The 20,769-nt window shown below is 54.2% G+C and overlaps 1 protein-coding gene across 2 annotated transcripts in view; it reads left to right on the top strand.

The window, feature by feature from the left end:
• Positions 1-16,390, top strand: part of RGS10 (regulator of G protein signaling 10) — a 32,829-nt gene extending 16,439 nt beyond the window's left edge. For both annotated transcript variants that reach the window (XM_054581775.1, XM_054581776.1), the window contains exons 4-5: positions 5,204-5,347; positions 15,936-16,390. In XM_054581775.1, the coding sequence (XP_054437750.1) occupies positions 5,204-5,347; positions 15,936-16,082 (291 nt within the window). In that variant the 3' untranslated portion in view covers positions 16,083-16,390. The remainder of the gene's footprint in view (positions 1-5,203; positions 5,348-15,935) is intronic.
• Positions 16,391-20,769: the final 4,379 nt, after the last annotated feature.

Genomic DNA, 20,769 nt, shown 5'->3' with positions numbered 1-20,769 from the left:
TTCTTTATTTAAAAAATGAAAGTATTTAAAAATCCAAAAGTGACATGTGTACTCCTTAGACGAAATCCATTCATTCAAAAGTGGAGGCAGTAGGAAGGCTCTTCCTTTTGGCCCTCAGCTCACTGTCCCTCTGGTCTGGGCTGTGTCTTTCCAGCCTGTGCCTCTCGCCGTGGACGTGGCCGGGTCCAGGCTGAGCCCTGCCGGAGCCCCGCTGCCCCTGCCCTCGGTGTGGCCTCAGGCTGGCCCAGTGCAGTTCCTTCCCCGCTCATTTACTGTCTTTAGATGCTATCTGTCAGCTTCCTCTGCTATACCCAAGGCCTCACTTACAGCCCTAGGTACCGCACTTTCATTACGAAAATATTTACTGTTTGTTGTTTGCCACTGAGCAAGGAGGATGCTACAGTTACATTTTTCTTCCTGCACAACTTTTGGCTTTGCTGCTTCCCACAGTCCCATAAAATGTTCCTTGGTACAGCGTTGCGTGGGTTCGCGCCTCTTGGCTCCTCTCTGTTGTCTGGGTTCACCTGGGGACAGTCTTCCCAGGCCCTCTGGCCGCAGCTCCCTGGGTCTTCCTCTACCAGCGCTGGCTGTTCCCCTTGCCCCTCTCCTGCTCCCTGGACCCAGGCCCTCCTGTCCGGAGACACTTGCTCATTGCAGTGGAGGGTGGCCAGCGATGGCCTCTCGAGAGAGAGGACAGGGCAGGTGGACGTTTAATGATCTTGGTGAATGAAAATGTAATTTATTGCCCCTACTCTTCCACTTCATTGACAGTCGAACAGAGCCTAGAACTGAATGAATTCCAGGTTGAAACTCACTCTGAAATTGAAAGACATTTTCCACTGTCTTCATTTCTGTTACGATCAGTATTTTATATGGAAGCTGATTTGTTTTCTTTGCTGTTTCTTCTCTGGAATAGCACGGGATCTTCTTTTTAGCATCAGCATTCTAAGCCTGTACAGTTAGAGGCTTTGGAGAGATTGGGGTTCATTCACTAGGTGGGCATTTTATGGAGCCATTTAATCTGGAAATTTATAGTTCTGAAAAGTGTCCTTATGTTATTCTTATTATCATTATTTTTTCATCTCTTTGGCTTTTGGTTCCTACTTTTCTTTGGAGATTTCAGCTTTATCTTTAAATCTTTCTGTTGAAGTTTTTATGCTTTTTTGTTGTTGTTTGTTTGTTTTCTCTAGACCTTCTAGTCTCTTCCCGGTGGCCACAAGCCTAATATTATTATGTTTATAGACTAACTGCACCTCTGACCAACGAGGTCGGGGAGATTTGCTAGGGAACTTGCATGCGGAATTTCATGCCCCCCGTATGCAGTTTGGCACCTCATCCCTGCCCTCCTTCCTGCTTCTGTTCTGCGGCTCCCCTGAGTCAGTTCCTTTACAGAAGAAAACTGGGGAGGGGGTGGGAGGAAGAGGAGAGAGGGAGACAATCCCCTGAATGTTCAGAGTTGGGGGGCTGAGGACCTGGGGGTCTATTGGCTTCTTTCTGCTGCCCCATCGTCCCTTCCAGCCGGGTTGCCCGACACCCAGGTTCCTGCCATTTTTGGACATTTGTCATTGGCATCCCTCCCCGCCCGGCTGTGCAGGTGCCTAGGTTTGCTCCTGCTCTGTGCGGAGTCATCCACTGCCCCCTCAACTGCTTTGCATTTCCTGAGCTAGTTCTCGGCAATATTCTCGAATCCTTTACTTGACATTTTCTTTGCCTCATTGTCTGTCTGAAGCTGATCGGAATAAAGGTGGTGGCTTGCTCCTTTAATTGTCTTCTGCGAACTCCCTCCACCTCTGGCAGCATGACAGGCCGGAGAGGAACAGCTGATGGCCATGGTGCAGGAAGCAACATGAGCAGAGCTTGGTGACAGGCAGCGTGGGGAGGGGAGGGAGGTGCCGGGGGGGTCTCAGTGCCAAGCTTCCTGCAGGGCCCGCTGGCCAGGAGGACACCACTTCCTTCCTTGGCATCTGGCAGGGGAAGGTCTAGAAATCAGCCGCCTGCCTGGTCAGCAGCGTGGAGGGAGGGCTGGGCTGAAATCTTGGGAGAGCATGTAATTAGGAAAGCAGTCAGCCTAGGGCAGAACCCTGGAGAGAGGGGAGCTGGCCCAGGACACAGGGAGGTGTTGGAGCAGCCTGAGAAGGCAGCAGCGGGGAGCAGGGCCAGGGCCGGCGGGCGGTCCAGGGCGAGGTCGGAGCCGGCGGGTGGGCAAGGAGCCCCACGGAGTGGGGCGGGGAGAAAACAGACTCAGTGCACGCTTATCTTCTGCGACGTTTCTATAAGAAATCCAGGTGGCGGTGGTGGGGGATGGTCACTGGCTGTAGGAGGATGTGAGTAAAAGGAGGTGGTGTTTTATCTTCCCGGTGGGAAAGGTGGAAGCTGGCCTGTCGGGCGAGGGCAAGGAAACAGCATACAGCAGCGCTCTCGGGAGCTCATGGGGCTGGTGCGCTGCTGTTCCCTGGGGCAGGTGACTGGTTCTGGGGCTCTAGGAAGGCACTCGTCGCGCCTGCACCTGTGCCTGTTGGGAGCGGAGGCTGGGCGCAGGTGTGGCAGGTGCCAGGCTGGGAGCAAGGCCCCGGACTCGGTGTCGGGGAGAGCTGCCCCGGTGCCGGCCCAGGCAGGCAGCCTCGAGCTGATGCCAGGAGTCCTTGCGTGGGCCCGGGCGGCTCCTGGGGCGGAATGCCGGGCCCTCTGCCCTCCGCAGGGCCCGGGGGAGAGACGCAGGTCACAGATGGAATCTCGGACCTGGGCCACCCGCCCCCCGCGGTGGGTGTTTTCTGCTCCTGTCCTGACAGGAGCCAGAAGAGGGTTGACAAAGCCCTGGAAAATCTACCAAAACAGCTCAAGAGACCAGGTTCTTCTTTTTTGCTAAGTGTCCTCGGCGGAGGCACCGGGCCTTCCCGTGACCGGCTTGCGGTTGGCAGTCTCAGGGTTTCCCTTTTCAGTCACGCTTCCTACCCAGGCCCAGATAGGCTGTGCAGCTACGGCGAGTTCAGTGGGAGAGGGGGCGCCTCGGGGAACCCGCACCATTCCCAGAGGGAGACCCTGGAGGGGTGGCTGGGGACATGCAGGGGGGCTGAGAGACCTGGAGATTTGCAGACTCACACCCCCGTCCCCCCCAACCTCCGCAACCTGCTTCCTCTCCTCTGCCCGCCCCCGCTTAAGCCTCAAGCTACTGATTCATTATGCTTCTTTTCGGAACTACCCAAGACAGCCTGGATTCATCTGGAAACTGTGTGTTCAAGGGGGAGGGGAGGACTGAGTGCTTTCTGCCTCCAGAGCTTTGCATGCAGTTTGTTCATCTGACCGGCTGATACATTTATGAAGTATGAGAGCAGGCAGGAGTTTTCTAGAAATGTTTCTCCTGGCAGAACAGAGGTGGTGGGAGGGAGGCTCGTGGCTTCGTGGCGGGGGCGGGTCTTGCAGAGGCAGGCAGCCCCAAGGTGCCGCCCCACCTGGGTCTGGGTTGTGGTCCCCGCATGCGTCCCTTGGAAGAGCCATATTGAGCTTAAGATGTCCCTTGTGTGTCTGAGCCAGGTGTTGATGAATTGTTCGCGATGAGAGTCGATGAGGAACGGACACTGTGGCCTTGGATGTCCTTTCTAGAAAGACCTGGGCAGTCTTTCCGGAGGACAGGGGGTAGTCAGACTTTGGCCTCGTGGGGCTTTTTGTCAGTGAGTCCGTGGAACCAAAATAAGTTGAAGGACTGCCTTTCTCCTCCTTTCAAGCACCAGGTCGTGTAGACCTCTGGTGTTTTCCATACGGCCAAAGGATTTCACAGCCTGGGGTTTCCTAAGCCAAGTTCTGCAGCCTGTGAGGGGGGCGGGGCGGGGAAGGCAAGGGGAGGTGCGCTCTTTGGAGAGAACGGGGCAGTTTTCCAGGCCTCTCCAGCCCCCTCCCCCACAAATCGCAGCCCCAGGGCTGAATTTTAGAGGCCTTTATGGTCTGGCCTGCCTGGCAGGGTGAGGTAATACTTTAGGCGTTAATGTTTAAAGATATGGCCCCAGGTTTGCTGCCCCGAGGTGTGAACACTTTCCTTTCTCTGAGTGAAAATTGAGGCCTCAGGGGACCAGGCCAGGGGGAACCTGCGTCCTTCTGCAGCCCCAGCCGGGAGGCGGCTGGTTTTGAGACACAGCACTTGCGGTGAGCGGTGAGCGCATTCTGCCCCCGCCAGCATTGCTTTTCAGAGCGTTAGATGTGCACACCTTTTCCAACTCTGCTTACAAGCCTTTCAAGCGCCAGGGCTTCCCGGCCTGCACCTGGGACCCAGGGCGGCCAGTAAGTGCTCTCTCCCTTGCTCACACTCACCCCATCGCTAGGAAAAACAACCTGCCTGGGGAGGCAAGAAACCGCACAACTTGGGGCGGGTAGTGCTTCTCGCAAGTGGGGAGCTGAGCAGAAATGCAAGGCGTTGGAGCCACGCGGTCCTATGTCACCCTGCAGGGAAGTGGTGCCAACAGGAAAGTGGCACTTTGCTGGGTGCTCCCAAAGTTAAGGAAATGGGACCCTGATGGTAGGACACCTTGCATGTCCTGGAGCATGGTAGGTACCTGATAACTGGCTGGGATGTGTGTGTATAATTTCACTTGATTTTTTTTTTTATTGTGGTAAAATACACTTAACAAATTTTACCATTTTAGCCATTTTTTAGGGCTGTCATTTTGACCATTTTAGTGTGCGGTTCAGGGCCTTAAGAGCCCTCATCCTGCTACACACTGTGTAGTTCCAGAATTTCTCATCACCCCAAATAGAAACCCCGTATTCACGAAGCAGGTCCTTCCCTTTCCCTTCCCCCTGGTCCTGGGCAGCCACTCGTTTTCTGTCTTTACGGATTCGCTTGGTCTGGATGTTCCGGATGAACAGAATCCTGTGTCGTGTGGCCTGCAGTGTCTGGTTTCTCTCAGCGCAGTGCGCTGAGGTTCGCCCATGCTGTGTGCGCGTCCAGACTTCGTATCTGCCTTGGTATGGCTGAGTGATGTTCTTGTGAGTCCTTAATTTGGAGGAGCCACAGGATAGTCCTGCATGGTACAAATGTCACCCACTGTGGGCCAGGAGTCTTTCTCTCATTTTTTCCAAAGGGACAGCAGATCAGTTTTGTCACAGGAGGGGGAGGGGCAGCCACATCCCCCAGGCCAGGCCAGAGCAGAGAGCTGGGTGCAGGCGGGAGGGGCTGCACTGGCAAGTAACAGGCTCTGTGTATCTCCCGCAGATGCAGGAAAAGGCGAAGGAGATTTACATGACCTTTCTGTCCAGCAAGGCCTCGTCCCAGGTCAATGTCGAGGGGCAGTCCCGGCTCAATGAGAAGATCCTGGAAGAGCCACACCCCTTGATGTTCCAGAAACTCCAGGATCAGGTAACGTGACTTCCTCACCTCCATGGTGATTTGAAGCCAATGTGTATTCCCAGCCCGGCACAGTGGTGGGGGGATGGAGGGAGGGAGAGAGAGGGCTGGAATGCCAGGCTCAGAAGTTAACCCACAGGAGCCTCCCTCATGCCGGTTTGCTCTTGATCCACACACAGTTCGAGCCAGCGGGGTTGTCTGTCTTCTCAGCACAGATTAGAAGGGAGGCTGGTGTTCTGTGGGGAGCCCACACTGCGGAAGGTTGGAGCAGACAGAAAATTCTAGAAAGTGAGCACAAGGACTCACAGTGGCCAGGAACCTGGGGCTGTTTTTGGGCAAATATCTGAACATCACAACCTACATCTGGGGGCCCAGTACCGTAAGCTAGTTCATAGTGAGGTCACTGGGTCATAATGAGATGTTAACATCAGGCAGCATGCATATTCCAAAGCCAGAAAAATTAGTTTTAGAATAGGCTTATAAAGGGTAAACTAGTTTTCTAGCAAAGTTTCTTATGAGGAATGCCCCTGGTAATAGGCAAAGTGACGAAAGTGTGCCCCAGAGGTATTTTTTTAGACATGAATTTGCAGACGTGACCGTCCACAGCGTGCTCTGTGCTTATGAGACATCACACACGCCCTTGCAGACAATGGGGCCGATTTCAAACCTCTGCTGACCCTGTTCTTCTTGAGGAAGTGAAGGCCTTTCTGGGCGCACAGGTGGAGGCTAGCTTTTGGCTTAACTCAGCACCTCTGAGCGAGCAAGCACTGAGCCACCTGGAGGGCGTATTAAAGCAGACACCAGGCCCCACAGCCCGAAGTAACAGTCAGGTTCGATGGTGCCGTCCTGGGCAGGCTGAGACCTTGCCTTCCCAACAAGGTCCCAGGCGACACGGATGTTGCCATCCTGGGAGGACGCGTTGAGAACCGCCGGGCCACTGCACGGGCTGGCCTTCCCTTGGCGGCCTGGAGCGGGCGCAGAGCCTTGAGCACGCCCCAGCAGCCAGGAGCCCTCATCTGCGCTCAGCATCAGGTGGAAATCGAGTGTACACATAGAAAATACAAACGTGCGAAGGGGTTTGAGGCTGTTTTCCAATCGACACCATGGCAAGTGCAAATTCCCCTGAATTCTGCACCAAATTTGGGTGTCGAAGGCAATCATTCAGCCTGGGAGACTCGCGAGGGGTCTCCTGGAGGTGGTGATGTGGAGTCAACAGGAAGGACGTTCTGGACATGGACTTGTGGAGGGAAAGGAAGTGGAATTTATGGTCAAATGGCAGTTTTGTGGCCACAGCCACATGAGGATGCCTGCCCCATCTGGACATCTGTCTTTTACAAGTTTCCTTTTGTACTGCGAAGTGCACCAGGGTTGGGAAGCTGTTCCGAAGCCCCTATGTTCTGGGTGTACTTCCACGAATAACAGGGCCTGCTTTCAGAGGCGCCCTTCTGTGCCCAGTGCCCCCCTCGGCATACATCTCGTTGCATCACCAGCAAGCACTGTTCTCATTCTGATGACGAGAAAAGCAAGGTTCCGGGACACGAGGTGGTTTGGTAGCACAGAGTCGCCCCAGTAGTAGGGAGGGCTGGAAGCTGATTCACTCGCGCCAGCCTGCTCTCAAAGGCCACACTCTTCTACAGCCAAGGGCCACCTGTCACCGCCGCTCAAGCCCCGTGGGCCCAGCGACTGGAGAGGCCGTGTGAGTCCAGGTGGTCCCAGTCCCCGGGCTGCAGACGCCAAGGCAGAAACAAAGAGGGAGACCCGCTGATACCGCTCCCTGCGGTAGGGCTTCGGGCTCCCGAGGACCCCGCTGTCCTGCAGCCGCACCCCACTAGAGTCACGTGTTGGGAGGTTTGTTGGCACAGAAAGGAGGGACACAGGAGGCAGAGGAAGATATTTTTTTTAAGTGGCAAAAGAAAAATATTTTAAAAATAACTTTTATCTACCTCACTATAAAAGCCATACACGTTCAACAAAGGAAACTTGAGAAACCAAAATATGAAGCCCCCCCCAAAATTATAATCCCATACCTTGACCTGACCACTAAATAACGTTTGATCTCAGACTTCCCATCCTTTTTCCTATAAATATGCATATGCGCATACCGGTCCCAAATGCGGCACAATGCAGTTCAAACCAATGTAACGAAAGTACTTTCAACCCGCTACAAATTGTTAATAAATGCCACCTTTTGTTGCCTGCCTGCCAAGGACCAGGACAGGGCTTCCCCCCGCCCCCCCCAAAAAAGTGCTTTTTATACCCTGTCGTTAGAAGTCATTCCTTTGAGAGGGACAAGGAGGCGCTGACTATCTCTCTAAGGCATCACTGGGCGAAAGCAAGGTGCTGGCGGTCTGAGTAGACTCCCCGCGAGTCCCTGTGAAGGGCCCTGGCTTGTTTTGCTTCAGGAAGCGCTCCTTCCCCAGGGCCGGCAGGTGGCCATCAAAATGTGTGCTCAGCGCGGTCTGTGGCTCTCTGCTCCCAAAGGCCCCCCCCTCCGCCCCCGCCGTGAGAGCCCCGGGGTTCCTAAGTGAGGGATTAGGAAGCTGAGGGGAGCCTGTTTGGAACCACAAGATTTCACATAACTTTACAAAAAAAAAAAAAGTCCTTCTCAGCTTCTTTGGCTCCGTTAAGCCCCACTGGCTCTATCTTGGAGCTGCCTGAGCAGGTGGCATGCTGTTTTCAGGAGCCCCCCCACCAGGAAGACTTCCGGTGGCCTCAGCCCCCTGTCCCAGCAGGGCAGTGTCCTTTCCCAGGAGGCAGCTGGACCTTGGGGGCAGCTGAGACCTAGAAGGATGGGAAGGTCCTCCCTGAGCATCAGAGGAGATGAGCCGACAGCCACGCATCTTAAGAAGACAGAGCCTCTTGGGTCTTCCTTTAGGTCCTGTTTATTCGTGGCTTACACCCTGTTCTCACAGGCTCGGGGGGTTCAGTTCGCAGTGGGCGAAATGCTGGTAGAGCTGTGGAGAGATGGGCGGCGAGAAGTGGTAACTAACAGCCGTGGGGGAGACAGAAAAGTGATCCTAAACACAAACCACGGCACAGTGACCCGGAGCCCCCGGGCGTGGGGCCCGCAGGCCACCCGGGGGCACCCCTGTGTTGTGGAATGGTGGCGGGGTGAGGGATCTCCATGACCCTAAAGCATCAGGCAACCCTTAAGTTGTGGTCAGTACATTCTGTGAGGAATGTGTTAGACATTTTAATAAGCATTTCATCGAAATGATATATTTTTAAAAGTCATGTTTAATGGAATTTATTCAGTGACATTGGTTAATAAAATTTTATAGGTTTCCGGCGTACAGTTCTACAGCACATCATCTGCACGTTGCATTGTGTGTTCACCACCCAAAGTCAAGTGTCCTCTGCCACCATATATCTGACCCCTTCTGCCCTTTCCTACCTCCCCCAACCCCCTTTCCCTCTGGTAACCACCATGAGTTCTTGTTTGCCACAATGATATCTTAAGAGAAGTTTATAATTCTGTTATTTGGAAAACTCGTGTACATGGAGAGATCATTCTGTGATATACTTTGACTCGGCAGATGTTTAAAAATGAAACACTTGACAGGCTGCTCAGCGACCTGTATTGTGCCACATGAAAGATTTAAAACAAAGTTCTGCTCCTACAAGCTCCTCAGCCCCAGTGTGCGCACGCCTCTCGCTCCGACGCCTCTGGTCTCAATGGAACAGTAAGGCGGTGGGGGAGGACGGAAGGCTCAAGGGCATGCCTTTCACGTGGCAGCTCGAGGATCGCTGCTTTCTCGGGTCAGGAGGGAGAAGGCCGCGGGTTCGACGGGGAGCACGGTGCTTGTCTTCTTCCTTAAGTCGTAGAGACCCCAGCGCCTCGCCTGAAGGGGATTTTGAATGCTGTCAGCATGGCCTCGCCCAGGCGTTGGGGTTGGTGCTAAGTCCTGTCCGGGGGAGGCGGAGTCAGGGTGCATCCCTACCTTTTCCTCCTCCACCAAAGAGGAAGCCCTCAACCTCTGATGCTTAAAGAAAACAAATTAGTCCTGACACGTGTGGCTCCGACAGTTGGACCTGGGCTCACAGAGCAAAAGGTCTCTGGTTCGATTCCCAGTCAGAGCACAGGCCTGGGTTGTGGGTTTAGTCCCTGGTCAGGACGTGGACGAGAGGCAGCTGATGGATGTTTCTCTCTCACATCGATGTTTCTCACCCTCTCTTTCTCCCTCTCTTCCGCTCTCTCTAAAACAAGTCTTTAAAGAAAAAAATTAGAAGGACTTCAGTGCGATGTCAGCACCCCCAGCCACATCCTTGCCAGAGGAAGGAGCCAAGCACCGGGCCCTTTTTCGGCATATTGTTTCTTTGAGTTTCCCTGGAACCCGAGAAGTGAGAATGATTTCCTTTGCAGATATCAGTAGGAAAGGCTGGACCAGCTGGTGAGGACCCACAGCGGAGGGGGGGGGGGCGGCGCCGAGGCTCCGAGCGTCATTCGGGGGTCCTCTCCAACCCAGGGTTTCTCCGAGGCTGCAGTCGTGGCTAGGACTGTGGGTTCTGGAATCCTCCGTCTCGTGGGTGCCAGCTGACATGCGCTCTCAGAACTCCCATCCGGGCCAGAAACCGGCGTTTTCCAACGTGCAAAGCCAGAAAGGGCAGGTCGTGGGTTTCTGTTCAAATGGAAGGAAAGTTGGCTTCCTCTGTCTGCCACAGCTGTTCGCCTTATGACGGGTGGGGCGGGAAGGACAGTGTTTGAAATACTTCAAGATTTTTTTTTTTAAACTTTGAAATGGTGTTTAAGGGGAAGAAGAGAGAGAGTAGGAATCGGAATAGCATTTAACTCTCCCCATGACGGCAAAAGACAAACGTAAAATATCTTTGCCCTGTGCAGAAAGAATGTCATCTGGGCTTTGGATTTGAGTATTACAGACTCCGGAAAAAAGTGGACAAGCGGCCACCCCACTGTGTGACAGCGCTGGGCCAGGGGCTGCGAGGGGGTTTTGCCTTTGCAGGGGTCTCTGTCTCCATCCTCGCCCAGCCTCTTTCGGAGTTCCGACCCCGCCCCTGCATGTCTTCCAGCTCCGGTGAGCCTGTCTAGGAAGCGGGACACCTTTCCAGGGTGGCCGAAACGTCCGGTGGCCTGCCCTGGCGCTTTGGGACAAGGGCAGACCTGACCTGTTTTGTCTTCTCACCTGCTCGCTGCCAGCTGCCCTCAGACCTCCTCCCGCATGCCCCCCATTCCCACTTCAGGAGATGGGTGGTGGTCTTCAACTCAAGGGGGGGACATCCCCGTGGGTGCCCCGCGGCCTGGTCACCGTCCAGCTGGCTGTGTCCTCATTGCACGGCTGGAGCCGCTCTCTTTGCCCTTTTTGTCTGTCTGTCTGTCTGCATATGACAGCATGTCTGCCATCTGGGTGTCAGGAGAGAGAATCCAGAGACCGCGGCTCTTGCCACCTCCTCTCAGCAATTTTTATATAAAAACTAAACCCACTTCTTGCAGCACATGGGACATAGCCTTCATACAACGTGCATGAAAGGATTTATTTTTTTCCTCCTTGTATCCAGTTGAAATAACATGGTGGAGGGTTTTGAAGAGAAGAAAGGATGCATGTATAGTTTAGGTCTTTTAATGTCCCTGTCGTCTGAGACGTGTTAGAAGATTTATTAGGCTGGGAATGTGCTTAATTGAGACAGTGTTGAAGTGCTCACCGAGGGAGTTCTCCTTCTCTATGTGGATGAGGTCGGTTCGGCAGGGAGCCCTTGTCTGGAGGAGCAGAATTGGGAACACCCTGAAGTTAGGATCCCCGCAGAGAGGCAAATCCCAGCCAGCCCCAGCACCTCTGGGGGCCCGCGAGGGAGGGGCGCCTGGCTGTGGCGCGACCTGGTGCTGTGGGACCTTGTGCGGAGCTGCACCTGGGCCGCACGGCTCGCCTCTTTTTCCGAAGGCTCCCCCGTCTGGCCGCCTGCAGGATTGGATCCCAAGACAACGATGCCGAAAAGTTTAGTCTGGGCATACAGTTCACAGATGTGGGGCTGCCAAAACCAGAACCTGCTGAGCCACAGCTGTCTTGGTAAAAAAAAAAAAGAAAAAAAGTACAGAATGCACTTGAGCTGCCAGCTTGAGTTTTCTGCCTCACCAGCTGCCTGTCTCTGGGAAGGACTGACTGCCTCGTGGCCCTGCTCAGGTGCCTCTGCCCACCTGGAGCCCCACCCATGTCCTAGACTCGGCTCCCCATTTTTCTCTGTCCAGCAGACACTTGAGGTGTGTTGGTCAAGTGACGGTCACAGCCCAGCCACAGGGAGGCCAGTTCTTCCCATCAAAGAGTCTTGGTTTTATAGAAGCTCCTGGAACCCTGAGTGCTATCTCATCTTCTGTGCTCCCTTAAGAGGGAGGCAAAATCAATAATTCAGCTTAGCTTCCAAGGGCTGTCATAATAATTTGTCACAAATGGAGTTGTTTAAAACAGCAAGTTTATACTCTCCCACCTTGTCCAAAATCAAGGCGTCGGGAGGGCTGTGCCGCATCGGGAAGGCTGTGCCCCTTCGGAAGGCTCTTGGGAAGCATCCTTTCTGGCCTCCTCCTGGGCCCTGGGGGTTGCTGGCAGTCCAGGGTGCCCCTTGGCTTGGGGCTGCATCGCCCCCGGCTCTCTGCCTCCACCTTCACGCGGCCTTCTTCCCTCTGTGTGTTTCTGTGTCCCCTCCTCCGAGCAGGACCCCGCCCTCCGTCCATGACGATGTCATCGCGACATCCTCCACTAACCCTCTGTCCAACCAAGGTCACGTTCTGAGGTTCCAGGTGGAAATGAAGTTGGGGGGAGGCACTGTTTGATCCACAACGCTGACCTTTGGAGACGTTTATTTCCCATTTACACACACTAACACTCCTTTTTAAAATTTTATTTTTCAAGTATGGTTTGCATGCAATATTATTTTGTATTCATTTCAGGTGTACAGCGTAGTGGTTAGGCAATCATATACTTTACATAGTATTCGCAAAACTCTTGAAGAGCATATTTGGGATCACTGCTTTTATTTTTAGTGCATTTAAAAATGGGAGTGCTTAGTCATTTAACATTCACGCACATTTTTCCATGCTACACTCTTTTTACAAACTTCATTTTTATGGACTGCCAGCTGGTCTGCCATGTGAATGGCAGTGCTGCCTGGTGGTGAGCAGTGCCCCGCCCCTCTCCCCTCCCCACCCCCGCCACCGCCGGAGCTAGACAGCCTGAGCTCGTGTCCCACTGGGCTCACTTGCTCACTGCTATGGGCTGGACTGTGCCCCGGCCCCGAGCCCTATGATGGAGACCTAAGTGCAGGTTCATCAGACCGTGACTGTTCGGAGAGTCTCCAAAGCCGTATTTAAGGCTAAATGAGGTCATTGGGTCAAGCACGACGACTGGTGTCCTTCTAAGAAGAGGAGATTAAGACACAGACATGCAGAGGGAGGACCAGGGGAAGACACCAGGGGAAATAGCCATCTACAAAGGAAGGAGAGAGGGCACAGAAGAGACTCCCCCACCGGCACCTTGACCGTGGACTTGCAGCCTCCAGAATTGTGAGGAAACAAATTTCGGTTGTTTAAGCCACATAGGCTGTGGCACCTGTGACGGCAGCTGGAGCTGAGCAATGCACCGGCCCTTGGGGCAGAGCATGGGACTTCTAAGGCCCTTTTCCTCCTCCTCTGGGTCATCTGGATTCCCGTGGGGTTTGGGGAAGGATTCAACGCTGCCTGGTGCCTGGTTAGGAGGCGCCCTGGGCTGCTGGTACAGCGCCGATTCATGTCGCCAGCGCTCTGTTGTTGCATGGTGCAATGGCCTCTGTTCACTCGCTGGGCAGACATTTATTGGACTGTAGCGATGTCCATTGGCCCTGTGGCCGAGAAGGCTGTGGTCTGCAGCTGGATGCGCTATCTTTGGCCACTTCCTTAGAGAGATTGTTTGGGAGCATTTTCTATCGTCTAACCAGGGGTGTCCAACCTTTTGGCGTCTCTGGGCCACACTGGAAGAAGAAGAGTTGTCTTGGGCTACACATTAAACACATTGCGACACATAATCGCAAAAAATCTCCTAATGTTTTAAGTAAATTTATGATTCTGGGTTGTTCGCATTCATGGCCATCCTGCGCTGCGTGAGGCCTGTGGGCCGCAGGTTGGACCTCTTTGCTGAGCACCACCCTTGAGGAGCCATGTGATGGGCCAGTGTTCCTAGGCCAGTGGCCCAGAGACCTTTGCCAGTGACACTGAAGACCCTGTGCAGAGATGTCAGGCAGCTCACAGTCCCAGAAACGAGGCCGCTGGGAATGACATTTCTTCTTTTTCTAACCTGCCGGGCCTCACGGCTGTAGCTGCGCCCTCGGGGACTCTGCCGTGCCAGCAGCTGCACCAGGAGGCCGGCCAGGCGTCCTGCGGAAGGAAGCCCCCCGTTGCAGGGCTCCCACACCCCACTCAGGGCAGGGTGTGGCCCGCCTCTTGTTAAATCGTCCCCAGTGCCCGCCCCCAAGCTTGTTGGCCCCAGGAAAGAGCCTGCCATCTCTTGGGATCTGCTGGAGGTTGAGAGAGCCCTGCCCACTCCTGAGCAGCCCCCGAGCCTCGAGCCTCGGCTGAGCCTGCCACTCTGCTGAAGCCGCTGCCTCCTCCTCCCTCCCCCGCCTCCTCCATCCCTGGGTGCCTCCAGCCCCTGCCTTCTTTCGTCTCCTCTTTGAAGTGAGAGCCTCAGAGCCACTATAGGCAAACAGGATGTTCCACTCCTACGCGCAGAGACATCAGAGAGTCACTTGGGTCGAACCGCATCCTGCTGGCAGTGGCGGGTCCCATCTGCCGTGGCCCTGGGGTAGGAGGGGGCCCAGGGCTGGTGCCTGGAGGGGCATCACGGGGCTGGCTTTGTCAGTCACTCTTTGTGCATCCGGTTCAGACTTGGAACTAGTGGGTATCTCACAGGGCCCTTGGGGGCCTCTTGTGCGTGGAGGGGCTGAATCTCCCAGGGGGTGAGGGACGGTGACGCCTGCTTGGCACATTCATGGAAGGTCACGAAGTGGGGATGGCATCCCTCCTACCCTGTCCTGTGCCTGGTTCTGATTTTTGTATTTTCTGTAAGTTTTTTTTTTTATGAATAATTTCTCTAAATCTCAACAAGTTGCTCTAGGATTACAATATTGCTACAAAATAGGTAAACAGCGGGGGCTGGGTAGGGGGAGTTTAGGGAGGTGCGGTCTTTCTGCGCTGCCGCAGGTCTTGGACAGACTGGCTGGAGAGACTCGTGGAAGGGCAGGCAGTAGTTTAGGAGCTGGAAGAAAACCCAAAGTCGGAAATCTTTCCCTGGATTGTTGACTTTGCTGATAGCAAAATGATTGAGATGGCTCTTTTGCAGTTGAAGCGTCTTGGGAAGATGAAGGCGTAAAGGCCTAAGGTTTCAGCGCCCCCACCCCTCAGGCAGACAGACGTTCTTGAGTCCTCAGGCTCCGTCAGATGTTTAATCTACATCATAGTTTGCATGTGTGTAGGGAACGGGCAGACGTAAAAGATGTCAGGGTTTTCTCACCCACTTGCTAACCCTTCCTGGCCGTAGAGGCCTCTGGAACTTTCCGGGTGTTGAACTCATGGCAGCGCAGTAAATGGAGGTGCCAGGGTGCCACGTGTGGACTGCAGTCTGCAGACTGTCCTGAAAGTCCCGTCACAAGGTCTGAGAGAGAGAGAGAGAGAGAGAGGAAGAGATTTCTCAGAAGAGATTGTACTTCTCACCAGTGGAAAGTGCTTTCCTTTTTGCTTCTTTTCTCCCTCCACCTTTTGAAGGGCAAGCGAGGAGGGTGGGAGCAGGGCAGAGGGCATGCGGGGAACAGGGACCGAGGCTAAGAAGAGAGGGGACGGCTCGTTGAGGGCCTGCGGTGTGGCGCGTGGCTGTCCTCTGACCCAGAGGACTTAGGCCTAGGCTCTGTCAGGGCTCCTCAGCTCCGTGAGGGGTCGCCTTGCCCCTGGTGGGCACCCCTTGGACTCATTTCTGTCCCAGACGCTGGCTCCGGCGCCCCTGTGAGCACGCAAGAGTGTGCATCCTGCAGCCGGCCGCTGTCTCTTTAATTAGGGCCTGTCCCCGAAGCCTCTCCTTGCTTAGACTGGTGTTACTCCTCTGCCCTGCATCCAGTAAGTCCCCTTTTGTTTCTTGGCATAATAGGAGGTTTGTTTGCACTCTTAGATGCCAGGCTTCTGGGGGTCTTACAATACTGGCGTCATCTGCCATGTCAGTGGCCTGCACATCAGCGGAGCCTCTACAGGAACCGCTTCTGTTCGGCTACCTCGGGTTCCTGGAGAAATATGTCCCTGGGTCATCTCTCCAAATACCGTGGAGAGGTGTGAAGGGTCTCTTGATACAAGGCCATGAATCAGCACTGTGTGAATCCATACTTCCCATGGAAAATAAAGGGAGATTTGTTCATGTGACTCCCCAAGCTATTATATTCCACTGAGATTATTTCATGATGACCAGAAACATCCAGGAAATCTGCCTTGTCCAGCGCATGACTTACTTTAGCTGTCTCTGGGTGTCTTGCATGTATTTGTATTCTTTGGCACATGATAGGTATTGAATAAATATTTGATAGAGTGATTCATGGCCTGGCTAGCCTCATCCTTCAGAGTTCTTTCTCCTTTCCCCTTTAGATCTTCAACCTCATGAAGTATGACAGTTACAGCCGCTTCTTGAAGTCCGACTTGTTTTTAAAGCACAAGCGCGCAGAGGAAGAGGAAGAAGATCCTGCCGATGCCCAAAGTGCAGCTAAAAGAGCTTCCAGAACTTATAACACATGAGCCCCCAAAGAGCTGTTCAGGACTGGCAACTTTCAGACACGAAGGAACTCACTCTCAGGATCGTGCAGGTTTTATAATTGCTTTGTTATCTGCAAGGACCGAAATGTACAAAACCCGCCAATGGGGTATGTGTATTTTATTAACTGCTTGACCAGTCCGTTTTGCATGATGGCTTATCTTACATAAAAAAAACCAAATAGCTTTGAAGTTTAAATTCACAAACACACACACACTTGCAAAGTGGAACGAGTCCTTAAACACTGGACACTGAGCATTTTATAGCTTGATTAAACTTCATGTGAGGCCACCAGGCGAAACTCTGAAACTTACAGCCACCCTTTCCCTTTTGAGTCTGTGCTCTGCTCTGTGGGAGGGGTCCTGCGTGTCCACAGATTCACTTAGCAGTTCAGCTCCCGAAGAAGGGGATCTCACAAACTCCAGCCGCTTCTCATGGGCAAGTTCGGTGCTGGGAAAGGAACACCCCCTCCCGACAGCTTCTGTAGCTTTGGGGGGCTGCGTGTGAGCGTCGTCAGGGGGGTCTTATTTCTTGTGCCTGGGTTTGTCCCGGTTTTGCCCACAGTCTGTGACATTTCAGGCAATACAGATAAATAGTTCATCCTGACAGACGTAAGACCTCAACCAGGAAGAAAGGAAGACAGACGGGAAGTTGTTCAGGGTCCCCGCGACCGCGCAAGGTGGTGGTAAGTGGGGCTGTGCACAGAGCCTGTGGCAACGACAAAACGCGTGCACGTCCCATGTCCCCCGTTGCCCACCTGGGGACACGCCACGATCCCTTCTTCTCTGCCTCTACCCTTTGCTGGCCTCTGGGCTTGAGACTTCAACAAGGAGAAAGAAACACTGTCTTTGAAAATCTCTTCTTGGGGAAAAAGGCTGTGAGCGAAGCTCTGCTTGGCCCAGACTGACCCAGCTGGCCCGGGCCGCCCCACCCCCGGTTCTGAGCTAGGCCCGCCAGAGCCCAAGGTCAGGCAGTTAGTTCCCTTCTGCTCGTTCGTCCTGCCGCTCGCTTCCGCCAGGCCTCCAGCGCACTCGCCAAACCTTAAACTCCTGTTTGTGAAAACAAAGCAACCAGACTCTGTTACTTGTGAGTCTTCCATCGTTCCGTTTATTTATACATCGCCAGATGTTGAGGGTGACTGTGTAACTTACCAGTCAAGCCAGGACCCTTTTGAGAGAGAAGCGGGGAGAGTTTAATAATCACGCTGGGATAATGGCACAAGCTGGCTCCGTTCTGGGTGAACCAGTTCGCAGGGTCACCCTACTGGTGACCCTCCCCCAGGGTGACCTCTCAGGCAGTCCCTCCTGGGGAAGGAGTGGCCCTGGGGAGACAGCCACTGCTGAGGACCGAGTCACCCAACTGAGTGTCCATCAGGAACTGCAAATGCTGGGCCCTTCAGCAGGCGGCTTCTCGGCCTTCCCAGGGGGCCTGAGGCCTTCCCGCTGCCTGGGGCGAGAGAGCGGTGCCGAGCAGGACAGCCGCCAGGGAGATTCAGTCCTTCAGGCAGAGCAGGTGGATGCATTTTAAAGAGTAAGGGTTGTCTAGCCCAACTTTGAGTTTACCAGCCAGACGGGCAGGGAGGGAGGCAGACCACCCCCCGGGGCCCGTGCAGACACCGGGGCACTTCCGGGTCCACGGAGCCGAGCGACGTGCCTGGTGCTGCCTTTGGGGAGCCTGTGCCAATGGGTGGGCTGGGGCACTTTTTCTGGCTTTCACGCTTTTACCTCAAAGAGACCCTTGGAGGAGGCGGTCTCTCCATCGGCACTTGAATGAAGGGAACAGCCAGAGTTGGGGGGGTGGACTGTCTCCCAAAAGCAGCGCCTCTCACTTAGGAGCAGCCCGAAGGGCTGGATGCCAGCAGGTGGGCAGTCAGCTTCCTGAGGCCACTGCAAATAGGAGCCTGAAGCGTAGGGCATCGCGTAGCCAGGTAGATGCTCTATCCAGCTCTTCACTTGGCCCCTGCGTCAGTCTGCCCACCCATCCATTTATTGGTTAATATTTAAATTGTGCCTGCGAGATGCCCGGGACTGTGTTAGCTGCCGAGCTTCAATGGCATTAAAGCAGCCATTGAATCTTTATGCTCCAGTGGAGTTCACAGGTGTTTTAAAACACAGGTTTTAATATTATTCAGGTTTCCTGAGACCAACAGATGGGGGGGGCTGCCTTGAAAAGAGAGTTACCACCGTTCCTCAGGAGGGGGCGTGGCAGCCACGTCAGGCCACGCGGGGAGGCCGCAGGACGGTCAGGAAGCAGAGGGAGTGAGGAGAAAACATGGGCAAGAGGCTTTGTTGTGGTTTCCAGGGGAAGACAAGCAGGGCGAGCAGGCTTCGGATGGGCTGGTTTGAATAATTTCCGTGGGCTCAGGGGCAGTACCGGGTTGCCGGGTCCCTGGCCCCAGGTCCCTGGCCCCGGCTGACGAGGGCAGGTAGCCTGGAGTGTGAAGGCCTGGTGAACAAACGACCAAGGCGGCTGGGGATAGGAGCCCCGGGGGGTTGGTTTGCGTGTGGAAGGTGCCCTCGTGCTATGTGCTGTCTCTGGGAATTGGCCGACCCTGGGAGGCGCTGTGCCCCTCGTGTCAACAAGTCTCCCAGATGTCAAAGCATCAGGAAAAAAGTCCCGCTTCATACAACAGCCTGCAGGGCCTCAAACTCTCCACCTGCAGGTGAGGCCGCAGATGCGTTCAATGGGGCACGTGTTTTAAATCTTTCAGTGCAAACGCCTTGGGCAGCGTGCGAGTGCAATCTCCAGTGAGCCCCAGTCGCCAACACCCCCTGTTGCCTTGTAGCAGGGCATGGGCATATTTATGGGGCCTGCTAGCTCCGTAGTTTGTACCCTGGCCTCCTGCTCCCATATACAGAGAGCATGGCCTGGGTGACATTTTCCTCTGCGACTTTGCAGCATTAATTATACCTGCAAATCCGCTCGACTGACCCGCCTGGCTGTCTAAGAGTGAGCTGTGGCCCGTGTCCACACCGTGGCCCTGCGCCCTCCCACCCGCTCCACCACAGCAGGCGTGGTGGGGTCACCTCACCACATGCAAGGCACTTCCAGGTCCTTCTTTCCCATCGCCTCGTACATAGCACCTTCAAAAGTGAGAGAACAGCTATTTCCCATTTTAGAGACCGGAACTCCAAAACCAACGACGTGACTCACACAGGCACGTGCTGGTGAGAGGTAGAGTCTGAGGCCGGAACCGAACTCTTTCAATCCCCTGGCTCCAGCTTCCTTTTCTGTCCACCCCTTGTCTGGGTAGGGCCCCAGGCAAGCACGGGCTGGGGTGGAGGTGGTCTTTTGGCAAAGAGGCTCGTTGACTCACAGAATAGATATTTAATGAGCACCTACTACATCTCAGGCCAAATACTAGATACAGGGCTGTCCCTACATGGAAGAGGGAGGCAGAGACATCCCCCCTCTAGGGAGCAGCTGGTCAGGAGATGAGATCGAGTCTTTACCAAAACTCTGCTACAAGAACGAGACCAGCCCCCAGGGAGAGGGACCACGGGGACAGGGCTGGCTTGTTGTGATCATCTCTTAAGTTTACAAGCCCAGACGTTTTGTCCTTCCCTTGAATATCAGGATGTTAAGCTTCATATTGACACTTGTAGTGAAGTGATTTATTTAAAACAAAAACAAAAGCATGAGAATGAGCGGCTCTGTTCTCATGGAGATAACTCTTTATTCCCGTCTTGGTAACCTCAAGGGCCAAGGTGTCCAACCCACAGCCCATGGGTCGCATGCAGCCCAGGACGGCTGGGAATGTGGCCCAATGAAAAATCGTAAATTTACTTAAAATATTATACGATTTTTTTTTTTTTTTTGGTGATTACGCGTCACAATGTAATTAACGTGTGGCCCAAGACAACTCTTCTTCCAGTGTGGCCTAGAGACACCAAAGGTTGGACACCCCTGCTCTACAGAATGGGAAATTTTGTTAACTAGTTCCCCGTGATGGTTTGTTAACCAGGACATATGCCCCTTCACGTACCATAGAGGCGGGAGCTGATGAATGGGGCCCGCCTCCCGTTCCGGCTCTGGCTTTGGGAGCGCGCTTTGTTTACAAGCTTTGCAAACTGCGGGGGCAAGCGCAGTCATGGCTCACACTCTGTCACTGTTTACTTTCATTTGGGCTGCGGATGTTCTAGAACCTGCATTTATTTAAGTGCCAAATGGGCTTGTGGAACCGTTAGCTTCCAGGGTTTTAAAGTTTGCGTTTCTTCTCAAGGTCAGGTGCAGACACTGCCCTGGGCTCTGGAGAAGGGCTGCCTGGGCAGGAGGGGAGAAGCCGCCCGCACAGCTCGGGGCAGGGGAGGAGGCCCTGCCGAAAGGTCCCCAAACCTCGGGCAGAGCGGGGCGGGGCGGGGGGGGGCTCTCCATGGGTTCCTGTAGGTATCAGCAGCTTTACAAGTGCAAAGAGGCTCACGCAGAGGCCTGGCATCCCTCTCCTTCTGCGAGTGAAGGTCTTGTAGGTCGCACCCTCCCTGGGTGCTTAGAGAGTGTCGCTGGTGCTGCATCCACCTGGAAAGAGGACTCTTTTCCCATTTCTGATAAAGCCACTGTGGAGGGGGCATCTGGAGGTGGCCTGAGTGCTGGACTTCTGTGTCCGATCCATCAGTAAATCCTCTAGAATCTTCTCCCAAACCCAGCTCGACTGTATCCATGCCTTCCCATTTG

This window comes from Pteronotus mesoamericanus, unplaced genomic scaffold (assembly GCF_021234165.1).
Source record: "Pteronotus mesoamericanus isolate MK-2021 breed Mesoamerican mustached bat unplaced genomic scaffold, CSHL_Meso_final contig_657, whole genome shotgun sequence".
Lineage (NCBI taxonomy): Eukaryota > Metazoa > Chordata > Mammalia > Chiroptera > Mormoopidae > Pteronotus > Pteronotus mesoamericanus.
This window is presented reverse-complemented; position numbering and strand designations above follow the sequence as displayed.